Below are 14,297 nucleotides of genomic sequence, written 5' to 3' on the forward strand. Positions count from 1 at the left end.
GGACAACCAGCTCTCTGTAACCTAGAGGGAAACCAGTGGGTCTGTCTCCTCTATACCACACACCTGGTAGTTTGGTGGATGGGACTACCAGCTCTCTGTAACCTAGAGGGCAACCAGTGGGTCTGTCTCCTCTATACCACCCACCTGGTAGTTTGGTGGATGGGACAACCAGCTCTCTGTAACCTAGAGGGCAACCAGTGGGTCTGTCTCCTCTATACCACCCACCTGGTAGTTTGGTGGATGGGACAACCAGCTCTCTGTAACCTAGAGGGAAACCAGTGGGTCTGCCTCCTCTATACCACACACCTGGTAGTTTGGTGGATGGGACTACCAGCTCTCTGTAACCTAGAGGGCAACCAGTGGGTCTGTCTCCTCTCTACCACCCACCTGGTAGTTTGGTGGATGGGACTACCAGCTCTCTGTAACCTAGAGGGCAACCAGTGGGTCTGTCTCCTCTATACCACCCACCTGGTAGTTTGGTGGATGGGACAACCAGCTCTCTGTAACCTAGAGGGCAACCAGTGGGTCTGTCTCCTCTATACCACCCACCTGGTAGTTTGGTGGATGGGACAACCAGCTCTCTGTAACCTAGAGGGCAACCAGTGGGTCTGTCTCCTCTATACCACCCACCTGGTAGTTTGGTGGATGGGACAACCAGCTCTCTGTAACCTAGAGGGAAGACCAGTGGGTCTGTCTCCTCTATACCACCCACCTGGTAGTTTGGTGGATGGGACTAACAGCTCTCTGTAACCTAGAGGGCAACCAGTGGGTCTGTCTCCTCTATACCACCCACCTGGTAGTTTGGTGGATGGGACAACCAGCTCTCTGTAACCTAGAGGGCAACCAGTGGGTCTGTCTCCTCTATACCACCCACCTGGTAGTTTGGTGGATGGGACAACCAGCTCTCTGTAACCTAGAGGGAAACCAGTGGGTCTGTCTCCTCTATACCACCCACCTGGTAGTTTGGTGGATGGGACAACCAGCTCTCTGTAACCTAGAGGGCAACCAGTGGGTCTGTCTCCTCTATACCACCCACCTGGTAGTTTGGTGGATGGGACAACCAGCTCTCTGTAACCTAGAGGGCAACCAGTGGGTCTGTCTCCTCTATACCACCCACCTGGTAGTTTGGTGGATGGGACAACCAGCTCTCTGTAACCTAGAGGGCAACCAGTGGGTCTGTCTCCTCTATACCACCCACCTGGTAGTTTGGTGGATGGGACAACCAGCTCTCTGTAACCTAGAGGGCAACCAGTGGGTCTGTCTCCTCTATACCACCCACCTGGTAGTTTGGTGGATGGGACAACCAGCTCTCTGTAACCTAGAGGGAAACCAGTGGGTCTGTCTCCTCTATACCACCCACCTGGTAGTTTGGTGGATGGGACTACCAGCTCTCTGTAACCTAGATGGCAACCAGTGGGTCTGTCTCCTCTATACCACCCACCTGGTAGTTTGGTGGATGGGACAACCAGCTCTCTGTAACCTAGAGGGCAACCAGTGGGTCTGTCTCCTCTATACCACCCACCTGGTAGTTTGGTGGATGGGACAACCAGCTCTCTGTAACCTAGAGGGCAACCAGTGGGTCTGTCTCCTCTATACCACCCACCTGGTAGTTTGGTGGATGGGACAACCAGCTCTCTGTAACCTAGAGGGCAACCAGTGGGTCTGTCTCCTCTATACCACCCACCTGGTAGTTTGGTGGATGGGACAACCAGCTCTCTGTAACCTAGAGGGCAACCAGTGGGTCTGTCTCCTCTATACCACCCACCTGGTAGTTTGGTGGATGGGACAACCAGCTCTCTGTAACCTAGAGGGAAACCAGTGGGTCTGTCTCCTCTATACCACCCACCTGGTAGTTTGGTGGATGGGACAACCAGCTCTCTGTAACCTAGAGGGCAACCAGTGGGTCTGTCTCCTCTATACCAGGTGTCTTGTAGGATGACAATGTCTGTATTTCCAATTTCTTAGATGAAGTCTGGGTTCCTGCTCTTTGGGCTAAAGGCAGATGACCTCAGACCTTGTATATTCCAGGATGAGATAGTAAAAGCTTTGTGTTCCATCGTGTCTAGTGTTGTTTTGTGTGGTTTAGTCCCGGACCATTACAGTAGCTGTGAGCAGAGCATGTTGAGCATCTGATACATATGTCTTAGGTCGCAGGATGGGGCTTGGGGGGGGGGGGTACATTATTGGGGGTTGGGCCTGTTGCTCTGCTCACGTTCTGGGCATACAGTATGTGCATCTGTTATGTTGAGGTCCTTGCTGCAGGGGTGGGTGGCAAGGGGGGGGTCTATAAAGGGTTGTTGAAGTTCAAGGTGAAGTGGTGACCCAGGTAGACATTAGGTTTTGAGTCACAGTCCCAGGAAATGTAGGTCCCGGGAAATGTTTGTTTGAGGTGGTCTCAGCTGGGTGGGGTGTGGCTGGTAAAGCTATGGTCTGGGTCTACAGTAAGTCCTCTTGGCGTTGGTTCTCTCAGTGCAGGTCCTTCAGGTGGGTGTCTCACTGGTCTGGGCGGGGTTTCTGTTGCTCTGTGTGAGGTGCTGGGGCTGCGGTTGAGGTTGACGTCCTTCAGGGTCCTGAAAAAAGTTGGGATTGCTGCCTTGTAGAGGTGGACCTGTTTGTAAAGTCCAGGGTGGAGTGGTGGGTCAGGTAGACATTAGGTTTTGAGGCACAGTCATGTGAGATGCTTGCTACCATACAGTGGGTGAATGCAAGGTGAATATTTTCTCTGGTAGCAGGGTGGAGATAACCACTTGTGCGTTGGGGAAAGTGGAAGAAGCTTTTTCAATCACTCCGTTTGACACCATTTCCTGCTGGGCCCTCAGGTCATTTGTGCCCGTGTGAATTATGATGTGGCTGGGGGACCCTAGTCTGTCCTCTGACAACAGCTCCAGGGCAATCCTACTGTTTGTCCTCTGACAACAGCTCCAGGGCATGCCTACTGTTCGGACACCAGAGTTTAGCCACTTTGTGTTTGGGAAAAGTGTTAGTCTCTTGAATGTATTTGCCATTTGAGTCAGTGAGGAGCATGATTTCTGCCTTTTGTGTGTCCTCAGTGGATGTGGGGGGGCTGTCGTTACAGAGAGAGAGATTTTCCTGCTGTTCTCTCTCTTTGATCCTGTTAATGTCCTGCTGGAACTGCATGAGGATGCCCTGCACCATTACTGTCCCAGACTTGTACACGTTGACAGAGGTTGTTTCAATTTCCTCAGTGTCTAGTATTGTGAGTTTCCACCCTGGGCCAATACCCTCTCTCTTGGCATAGGGGTAGTGTGCTCTTATAGCACTGTGCCATGCCAGGGGATGGTCTGTGTTAATATAGCACCATGCCAGGGGATGGTCTGTGTTAATATAGCACCATGCCAGGGGACGGTCTGTGTTAATATAGCACCATGCCAGGGGATGGTCTGTGTTAATATAGCACCATGCCAGGGGATGGTCTGTGTTAATATAGCACCATGCCAGGGGATGGTCTGTGTTAATATAGCACCATGCCAGGGGATGGTCTGGTTAATATAGCACCATGCCAGGGGATGGTCTGGTTAATATAGCACCATGCCAGGGGATGGTCTGTGTTAATATAGCACCATGCCAGGGGATGGTCTGTGTTAATATAGCACCATGCCAGGGGATGGTCTGTGTTAATATAGCACCATGCCAGGGGACGGTCTGTGTTAATATAGCACCATGCCAGGGGATGGTCTGGTTAATATAGCTCCGTGCCAGGGGATGGTCTGGGGTTAATATAGCACCATGCCAGGGGATGGTCTGTGTTAATATAGCACCATGCCAGGGGATGACGACCTTTAGTGTCTCTGGATTGCCCTTTATGAGCTGTTTTGTACTTGTTGTGTTATTGTGAATATCCATGGGGTTCTGTATTGTAATGACCTCTGGACAGGGATCAGCCTAATTGGGGCTTTAAAGGCCTCTGCATTTGGGATTAGGGGGCTGTGAAACTCTTCTGCCATTGTTGGGCTCAAGTGTGTGTGTGTGTGTGTGTGTGTGTGTGTGTGTGTGTGTGTGTGTGTGTGTGTGTGTGTGTGTGTGTGTGTGTGTGTGTGTGTGTTGGGAAGAGAAAGGAAAGGGGGTATCTAGTCAGTTGTCGAACTGAATGCCTTCAACTGAAATGTGGACAGTGGGTTAACTGCCCGGGGAACAGTGGGTTAACTGCCCGGGGAACAGTGGGTTAACTGCCCGGGGAACAGTGGGTTAACTGCCCGGGGAACAGTGGGTTAACTGCCCGTGGAACGGTGGGTTAACTGCCCGTGGAACGGTGGGTTAACTGCCCGGGGAACGGTGGGTTAACTGCCCGGGGAACGGTGGGTTAACTGCCCGGGGAACGGTGGGTTAACTGCCCGGGGAACGGTGGGTTAACTGCCCGGGGAACGGTGGGTTAACTGCCCGGGGAACGGTGGGTTAACTGCCCGGGGAACGGTGGGCTAACTGCCCGGGGAACGGTGGGCTAACTGCCCGGGGAACGGTGGGCTAACTGCCCGGGGAACGGTGGGTTAACTGCCCGGGGAACGGTGGGTTAACTGCCCGGGAACAGTAGGTAAACTGCCTCGGGGGACAGTGGGTTAACTGCCCGGGGGACAGTGGGTTAACTGCCCGGGGGACAGTGGGTTAACTGCCCGGGGGACAGTGGGTTAACTGCCCGGGGGACATTGGGTTAACTGCCCGGGGGACAGTGAGCTAACTGCCCGGGGGACAGTGGGCTAACTTCCCGGGGAACAGTGGGTTAACTGCCCGGGGAACAGTGGGTTAACTGCCCGGGGGACAGTGGGTTAACTGCCCGTGGAACAGTGGGTTAACTGCCCGGGGAACAGTGGGTTAACTGCCCAGGGAACAGTGGGTTAACTGCCCGGGGAACAGTGGGTTAACTGCCCGGGGAACAGTGGGTTAACTGCCCGGGGAACAGTGGGTTAACTGCCCGTGGAACAGTGGGTTAACTGCCCGTGGAACAGTGGGTTAACTGCCCGTGGAACAGTGGGTTAACTGCCTGGGGAACGGTGGGTTAACTGCCCGGGGAACGGTGGGTTAACTGCCCGGGGAACGGTGGGTTAACTGCCCGGGGAACGGTGGGTTAACTGCCCGGGGAACGGTGGGCTAACTGCCCGGGGAACGGTGGGCTAACTGCCCGGGGAACGGTGGGCTAACTGCCCGGGGAACGGTGGGTTAACTGCCCGGGGAACGGTGGGTTAACTGCCCGGGAACGGTAGGTAAACTGCCTCGGGGGACAGTGGGTTAACTGCCCGGGGGACAGTGGGTTAACTGCCCGGGGGACAGTGGGTTAACTGCCCGGGGGACAGTGGGTTAACTGCCCGGGGGACAGTGGGTTAACTGCCCGGGGGACAGTGAGCTAACTGCCCGGGGGACAGTGGGTTAACTGCCCGGGGAACAGTGGGTTAACTGCCCGGGGATCAGTGGGTTAACTGCCCGGGGGACAGTGGGTTAACTGCCCGTGGAACAGTGGGTTAACTGCCCGTGGAACAGTGGGTTAACTGCCCGGGGAACGGTGGGTTAACTGCCCGGGAACAGTAGGTAAACTGCCCGGGGGACAGTGGGTTAACTGCCCGGGGGACAGTGGGTTAACTGCCCGGGGGACAGTGGGTTAACTGCCCGGGGGACATTGGGTTAACTGCCCGGGGGACATTGGGTTAACTGCCCGGGGGACATTGGGTTAACTGCCCGGGGGACAGTGGGCTAACTGCCCGGGGGACAGTGGGCTAACTGCCCGGGGGACAGTGGGCTAACTGCCCGGGGGACAGTGGGTTAACTGCCCGGGGAACAGTGGGTTAACTGCCCGGGGATCAGTGGGTTAACTGCCCGGGGGACAGTGGGTTAACTGCCCGTGGAACAGTGGGTTAACTGCCCGGGGGACAGTGGGTTAACTGCCCGGGGGACAGTGGGTTAACTGCCCGGGGGACAGTGGGTTAACTGCCCGGGGGACAGTGAGCTAACTGCCCGGGGGACAGTGGGTTAACTGCCCGGGGAACAGTGGGTTAACTGCCCGGGGATCAGTGGGTTAACTGCCCGGGGGACAGTGGGTTAACTGCCCGTGGAACAGTGGGTTAACTGCCCGTGGAACAGTGGGTTAACTGCCCGGGGAACGGTGGGTTAACTGCCCGGGAACAGTAGGTAAACTGCCCGGGGGACAGTGGGTTAACTGCCCGGGGGACAGTGGGTTAACTGCCCGGGGGACAGTGGGTTAACTGCCCGGGGGACATTGGGTTAACTGCCCGGGGGACATTGGGTTAACTGCCCGGGGGACATTGGGTTAACTGCCCGGGGGACAGTGGGCTAACTGCCCGGGGGACAGTGGGCTAACTGCCCGGGGGACAGTGGGCTAACTGCCCGGGGGACAGTAGGCTAACTGCCCGTGGGTTAACTGCCTTGCTCAGGGGCAGAACGACATATTTCTTCTTACCTTGCCAGCTCATGGATTCGCTGGTGTGCTAGTGTAAGTGTGCGTGTTAGTGTGTAGTCAATACTGTATGATGGTGTGGAACATGAATTTGAGCAGGTAACAGCTCTCCTTTAACCAAATTTATAAAAAAAAAAAAAGTAATCTTTGTGTTCTTTTTCCCAGAAGGGTCTACCTGCCCTCTTTCTATATAGCATTTAGAGACACACAGACCAACACTGGTCTACACCTACAATAAAAACAATATACTTCCTCAACTTCAGTCTTGCTTCAGTTGTCAGAATTAGACTCCACTTTAATGTTGACGTATCATTTTGGTTTTCTCCCCTTCTGTTTGATCTGTAGCCCTACAACTTATGGGTTCTTCAATAACACAATGAAAATGAGAGAATAAGATGATTCAACTACAACCACAGCAAATAACATGAAATTATTAAAATAGTCCTCATCGTAACAATTACATAGAATCAAGTAATACTTCATAAACTGTTATTTACAGCATTTATATATAGCCTATGCCATTACATCACAGGTAAGAATCCTGCTCTTCCGTGAAGACGGGGATTGGCCAATGAAGAAGCTCTGACTCGCCGACATGAAAACGCTAACGTATAAAACAAACTTATGAGAGACAACTGTCAAAAGTAATAATTTAAGATCAGACTGTATCTACATCAGAGTTTCTGCATCATCATCATCAACACACACATGAAGAAGGCAGATCTGGAATGGTAGGGAGGAAAACAACAATAACAACAACAGGGGAAAAGAGGAAGTTAATCTGTGTTCATCAGGGGTCAGAGTTCACAGGTATACAGCACTAGAGCAAGGCTTCAGATCGCCAGCCTACCTGAATGTCATTTGAAAAGTTAAAATCTGTACAACAACATGATGTCAAAGTCAGGGAAGTCAGACAGACATCCTGAGGGCAAATCATCTACCGAATATATTAACCTATATGCAGTCCCACTCATACCCCACTCACCTAACAAATACATGAACCTATATGCAGTCCCACTCATACCCCACTCACCTAACAAATACATGAACCTATATGCAGTCCCACTCATACCCCACTCACCTAACAAATACATGAACCTATATGCAGTCCCACTCATACCCCACTCACCTAACAAATATATTAACCTATATGCAGTCCCAATCATACCCCACTCACCTAACAAATATATTAACCTATATGCAGTCCCACTCATACCCCACTCACCTAACAAATATATTAACCTGTACGCCCCAGGCGCCAAACCAAACCAGTTCATTCATCTAACGAATAAATTCATATGCATGCCCTCTTAAGAAATATATTCACATGTATGGCCTTAGTTCTTCCACATATACAGTATGTAAGCCCTGACAAACACAAATGACGTGCTGAGGGTGAGTTGTTGCTCCGGCTTCACTGAGCAGTAGTTACACACATTAATTAGACATTTGGGTGACTGATTGATTGGAGTTGTGTTAAACTTGTGAGACAGTGAACTCTCTCTCTCTCTCTCACACCCACAAACACTGTCCAGCTATAAGTCTGTTCCTCAACACACTGGAGATACTGTATGGTCTGTGTCTATCTATGGTCCAACATTAGAAGCTCAGCGAAAGGCAGCATAGATGCACGATAAGGCAGATCCGTACAACACACAATCGCAATGCACGCACGCACGCACGCACGCACGCACACACACACACACACACACACACACACACACACACACACACACACACACACACACACACACACACACACACGCGCGCAATGACACTGGATCATTTAAAGGGCTTCACTTGCACTCTATAACGTGTTTCATTGGGATTTTATAGTAAAGAGCGAGAGAGAGAAACAAAAAATGGGAATCTGGAGAATCGACTCCGTTAGTGGCTCTTGTTGTAAAGGTTTTATTGGCGGTGGTTGTTGGTGGTGGTTGTTGGTGGTGGTGGTGGTGGTTGGTGGTGGTGGTGGTTGTTGGTGGTGGTGGTGGTGGTTCTTGGTTGTGGTTGTTGGTTGTGGTGGTTGTTGGTTGTGGTGGTGATGGTTAGTTGGTGGTGGTTGTTGTTGGTGGTTGTGGTGGTGGTGGTTAGTTGGTGGTGGTTGTTGTTGGTGGTTGTGGTGGTGGTGGTTGTTGGTTGTGGGTGGTGGTGGTTGTTGGTTGTGGGTGGTTGTTGGTTGTGGTGGTGGTGGTTGTTGGTGGTGGTGGTTGTGGGTGGTGGTGGTGGTGGTTGTTGGTGGTGGTGGATGGTTGTTGGTGGTGGTTTTTGTTGGTGGTGGTTGGTTGTTGTTGGTTTGTTGGTTGTTGTGGTTGTTGGTGGTTGTTGGTGGTGGTTGGTTGTTGTGGTTGTTGGTGGTGGTTGGTTTTTGTTGGTTGATGGTGGTGGTTGGTTGTTGGTGGTGGTGGTTGGTTGTGGTTGGTGGTTGGTGGTGGTTGTTGGTTGTGGTGGTTGGTTGTTGTTGGTGGTTGTTGTTGGTTGTTGGTGGTTGTTGTTGGTTGTTGTTGTTGTTGGTGGGTGGTTGGTTGTTGGTGGTTGGTTGTTGGTGGTGGTTGGTGTGTGGTGGTGGTTGGTGTGTGGTGGTGGTTGTTGTTGGTGGTGTTGGTTGTTGGTGGTGGTGTTGGTTGTTGGTGGTGGTTGTTGTTGGTGGTTGTTGTTGGTTGGTGGTTGTTGTTGGTTGGTGGTGGTGTTTGTTGGTGGTAGTTTTTGGTGGTTGGTGGTTGTTGTTCTTTGGTGGTGGTTGTTGGTGGTTGGTAGGTGGTGGTGGTGGTTGTTGTTGGTGGTGGGTTGTGGTTGTTGGTTGTGGTTGTGGTGGTTGTTGGTGGTGGTTGTTGTTGGTGGTGGTTGTTGTTGGTGGTGTTGGTTGTTGGTAGGTGGTGGTGGTGGTTGTCCTCATCTCCAAAAGATGGAACTTACACTCACATTACCTGACACACTGCAGATACGGTTCCCTCAATAACCACCGGGCATCATATGGCCATGAATGAGCTCCATGTATACTAACAAATACAATAATTGGCAAACTAGAGACTTACATGATGCCTAAGAAATGACAAATAAATTCAATGCTGGCTGAGATAAAGGGAGAAACACACGTGGTGTAGGCTACATACAGCATACATAAGCAGTCGTATGAGTGACATAGCAGCTGATCAGGGTTTGTGTGGGCTGGTGGGAAGGATCCTGATGATCTTAAATCAACATAAACCAACAGATTCCTTAACTGTCCTTCGTACTACACAGCTTTCTGTTAACTAAGAAAGGTATGTGTTATTACATGGGTATTGACCTGTTAGGTGTCTGGGAGCCTGTGTGTAAAACAGAAACTCAGAACAATATGAACGGTGACCTTCGTTATGAAAATGATCATTTCCAGAGTCAACACGACTCTCTGCTTTCGTCATAGGAGTTCAGTCACATTTAGCATCTACAGGAATCGTCTGAATTGACTAGTCAGAATCAACTCCTGTCAAATGATTCATCTGAATTGTCCCTCCTGAGTTCACTCCATCTTGTTCAGCCTCCGAGATTGACAGCTGTCAATCAAATGTCAAACTGTCTCAAAGTCTCGCCCTCTCTGCCTGAGGACATAAAAAGGAAATCGTTTCCTTTTGTTTCTATTGGCCTAGAGATACCACTGGCTCCTCCCATTGGTTGGTGTGTTCACTGGCCCCTCCCCCCAACCACATCATCCAGGCAACCGTTGAGGCAGTGGGTGTCATCGCAGTGGCTGTCATCTCCCAGCGCACCCTGGGATTGCAGCAGCTCATACTCTTCATCCAGGAAGTCGAGGCTATTGTTGCTAGGCAACCCACGGACGGTGAACTTATGGGAGACTTTTGTCCACTGCACTCGATTGGTCGCTACACGCTCATACAGCTCTGATGCCCCTGGTAACAGCTCTGACAGCAGCCTATCAGGGGACAGGGGTGGGGGACACAACATTAGGTGGTGCAAGTGCTGTGGGTCAGTAGTGATAAAGGCTGTGTTGTGATTTATTCAGTAGTGATAAACTCTGTGTTGTGATTGGTTCTTACTTGTAGATGGGCATGGCGATGTGTTCCATGAAGCTGATCTGTAGCTCTGGGATGTAGGCCTTCTCTCTGTCCATCATCTCACTGGGACGATTCCCCATCGCCTTCTCCTGCACACACAAGTAAGTTACACACATCAGATACACACCTACCTCCAACACACACACACACACATATATACAGTGCAGTAATAAAGTGCAGCACACATACCAGATCCCCCTGGGAGAAGAACTCTTTATAGATCAGCTCCTGAATACACAGAGGAGAGAAAGAGGTTTAGGGTCAAAGGTTAACTAGGGTCTGAGGTTAGAGTTGGGGTTAATGTTAGGGTTGAACCGGGATGTGGACATGAAGCTAGGGTTAGGGTTGTGGTTGAGGCGAGAGTTATGGTTAGCATTAGCTTTAGGGTTGAGTCTAGGTTTAGCGTTAGCTTTAAGGTTGAAGGTTAGCATTAACTTTAGAGTTGAGGCTAGGGTTAGCATTAGCTTTAGGTTTGAGGCTAAGTTTAGCATTAGCTTTAGGATTGAGGCTACAGTTAGCATTTCCTTTAGGATGGAGGCTAGGGTTAGCATTAGCTTTAGTGTTGAGGCTAGGGTTAGCATTAGCTTTAGGGGTGAGGGTTAGCATTAGCTTTAGTGTTGAGGCTAGGGTTAGCATTAGCTTTAGGGTTGAGGGTTAGCATTAGCTTTAGGATGGAGGTTAGGGTTAGCATTAGCTTTAGGGTTGAGTCTAGGGTTAGTAGATTTTAGGGTTCCTCACAGCGATCTTGCGGGTGGTCTTCCAGCCCTTGGTCTGGTCCGACAGGTCACATGAGGTCATCAGCAGGCACAGCAGCAGAGAACGGTGGGTCTGATTCCTGGGGTTGTAGCCAGCTAGCACACACACACATATACAAACAGAAAGGGAGAGAGAATGAAATACTAATATACTCACAAATACACACACACACACACGCACACAAACCCACCCACGCACACACACCCACCCACCCACACACACACCCACGCACACACACACACACACACACACACACACACACACACACACACACACACACACACACACACACACACACACACACACCCACGCACACATACACACAAACACACCCACACACACACACACACCCACCCACACACACACCCACGCACACACACCCACGCACACATACACACAAACACACCCACGCACACACACCCACGCAAACACACACACACACACACCCACACACTGCCTTACCGTCAGCCATCCTTTGCAGGTCGGGGAAGATGCGGAGGTGGTGAGCCAGGTCAGTGGCCAGGATAATATCCCTCATCAGGTCCAACATCCTCTGGTAGTCCTGACAACCACACACACACACACACAAAACCTATAACACTCCTGGGTGTCCTGTTAACACACAACATACGAGCGGTAGCGGTCCTGGGTACGAGCGGTAACGGTCCTGGGTACGAGCGGTAACGGTCCTGGGTACGAGCGGTTAACGGTCCTGGGTACGAGCGGTAACGGTCCTGGGTACGAGCGGTAACGGTCCTGGGTACGAGCGGTAACGGTCCTGGGTACGAGCGGTAACGGTCCTGGGTACGAGCGGTAACGGTCCTGGGTACGAGCGGTAACGGTCCTGGGTACGAGCGGTAACGGTCCTGGGTACGAGCGGTAACGGTCCTGGGTACGAGCGGTAACGGTCCTGGGTACGAGCGGTAACGATCCTGGGTACGAGCGGTTAACGGTCCTGGGTACGAGCGGTAACGGTCCTGGGTACGAGCGGTAACGGTCCTGGGTACGAGCGGTTAACGGTCCTGGGTACGAGCGGTAACGGTCCTGGGTACGAGCGGTAACGGTCCTGTGTACGAGCGGTAACGGTCCTGGGTACGAGCGGTAACGGTCCTGGGTACGAGCGGTAACGGTCCTGGGTACGAGCGGTAACGGTCCTGGGTGTCCTCACTGTAAAGGGGTTAATTTGACAGTATCTCAGTATACAACTGTAATATAAATACAGTATTCAAGCACGTGCTGTCTAATGAAGTAAATGCTGCCGCAATCAGAATGAATGAATGTGACGAAATGTATTGTATTTCACAGTATTGTACTGTAATTATAAGGGAAATGGTGCAAGCAGATTGGCTGTCAGGTAAAGTGTTTACACGTGACAGCATACTAAATGAATATTTGGTGTTTTATATTTTATATCACCTGCACTTCTAAAAGGCCTTAACAAAGGCTTCCAAGCTGGCAGAACAAAAGGACATGGTAAAACAGCCATTTAACTTTCCAGACTTACTGCCACTACAATCTGTCCCTGATACAGTTGAGATTGATACGTTAATAAGCCAGCAACAACAATACCATACGCCAACTAGTGGTCAAAATGTTTTTTTTTGGTGCTCCAAAGATTCGGTACGGTAGTGTATTCTGTAGGATAGAATTACAGTAGCATTCGAAATACAGCTATTATTTCCCCGTCAACACAACATTTTCCCACAATGCAGCATAATTGACAGTTTGCTGCAGTGAAAATGTTCAGAGTATTTTACTGTTGATTATACCCACAATTACCATATACATTCATTTTCCGTTACAGTGCTGTTAACACAACACACACACACACACACACACACACACACACACACACACACACACACACACACACACACACACACACACACACACAACACACATACACACAACACACACATACACAACACACACAAAACCCACACACACACACACACAACCCATAACAGTCCTGTGTGTCCTGTTAATACAACACACACACACACACACACACACACACACACACACACACACACACACACACACACACACACACACACACACACACACACACAACCCACACACACACACAAGCCATAACAGTCCTGTTAATAGAACACACACACCCTATAATGGTCCTGGGTGTCCTGGGTCAGGAGACAATCAGTGTGGGATCCCAGACTGGAGAGAAACAAACCTTTCTGGAGAACTTGTCGAAGATGTTGCAGCCGTGGGTGTTCAGAATGGCTATGGCTTGGGCAAAGTGGTGTCGCTGTGGAAACAAACACCGGTTACTATGGGGTGGGAGGTTGAAGGCTGGCCACTAGGTGTCACTATAGTCCCATCTGTGTGTGTGTGTGTGTGTGTGTGTGTACTTACCTCCATCACAGAGCCCTCTGAGCTGTAGAGGGCAGCCAGGACAGATTGCTGTAGAGGAAGAAGACAGAACACGTTGTTCCATAGATAGACCTGCTCTCTATGCTGCTGTTATAACTGCGGTGTACTACCCTTGTCTAACCACAGTCTTTCCCTGAGTTTTCCTACTGTGTGTTTGACCGGTGCTATACCTGTGTGTGTGTGTTAACAGGACACCCAAGACTGTTACAGGTTGTGTGTGTGTGAGGTGTCTTACCAAAGCTGTGCCTTCATGTGTGTGTGTGTCTGTGTGTGTGTGTGTGTGTGTCTGTCTGTGTGTGTGTGTGAGGTGTCTTACCAAAGCTGTGCCTTTGTGTGTGTGTGTGTGTGAGGTGTCTTACCGAGGCCACTTGAAAGGAGTTGTTAGTCCCACGGTGGTCCAGGTCATGACACATACAGGAGACAAAGAGAGCAAAGATCTCTATATTCCTACAGACAGGGATGGAGGGAGGGGTAGGAGGTTAGACTGTAGGGTGCAGGGGTGTAAAGTGTGTATGGTTATAGGGTGTATGTAGATTATAGGATAAAGGGTGCCAGGGTTCTACTAGCTCGAGGTAGTCGGCCTTTCAGAGCAGGGAGGGTGTTTTGTGTAGGGTTAGGGTATAGGGTAGAAGGTGTAGTATATAGGGTTAGGGTATAGGGTAGATGGTGTA

General features: G+C 50.7%; 1 protein-coding gene across 3 annotated transcripts in view; it reads right to left on the reverse strand.

Annotated features, from left to right (window-relative positions):
- Nucleotides 1-9,210: 9,210 nt before the first annotated feature.
- Nucleotides 9,211-14,297, reverse strand: part of pde2a (phosphodiesterase 2A) — a 169,497-nt gene continuing 164,410 nt past the window's right edge. For 2 of the 3 annotated variants that reach the window (XM_031795739.1, XM_031795738.1), the window contains exons 23-30: nt 13,986-14,073; nt 13,609-13,656; nt 13,427-13,501; nt 11,695-11,794; nt 11,215-11,327; nt 10,666-10,704; nt 10,459-10,565; nt 9,211-10,334 (exon numbers count right to left, since the gene is read on the reverse strand). In XM_031795739.1, coding sequence (XP_031651599.1) covers nt 10,085-10,334; nt 10,459-10,565; nt 10,666-10,704; nt 11,215-11,327; nt 11,695-11,794; nt 13,427-13,501; nt 13,609-13,656; nt 13,986-14,073 — 820 coding nt within the window. In that variant the 3' untranslated portion in view covers nt 9,211-10,084. Of the gene's footprint in view, nt 10,335-10,458; nt 10,566-10,665; nt 10,705-11,214; nt 11,328-11,694; nt 11,795-13,355; nt 13,502-13,608; nt 13,657-13,985; nt 14,074-14,297 lie in introns of those variants that run through there. The other variant, XM_031795740.1, reaches the window with a different exon arrangement.

Source organism: Oncorhynchus kisutch, linkage group LG18, assembly GCF_002021735.2.
Source record: "Oncorhynchus kisutch isolate 150728-3 linkage group LG18, Okis_V2, whole genome shotgun sequence".
Classification (NCBI taxonomy): domain Eukaryota; kingdom Metazoa; phylum Chordata; class Actinopteri; order Salmoniformes; family Salmonidae; genus Oncorhynchus; species Oncorhynchus kisutch.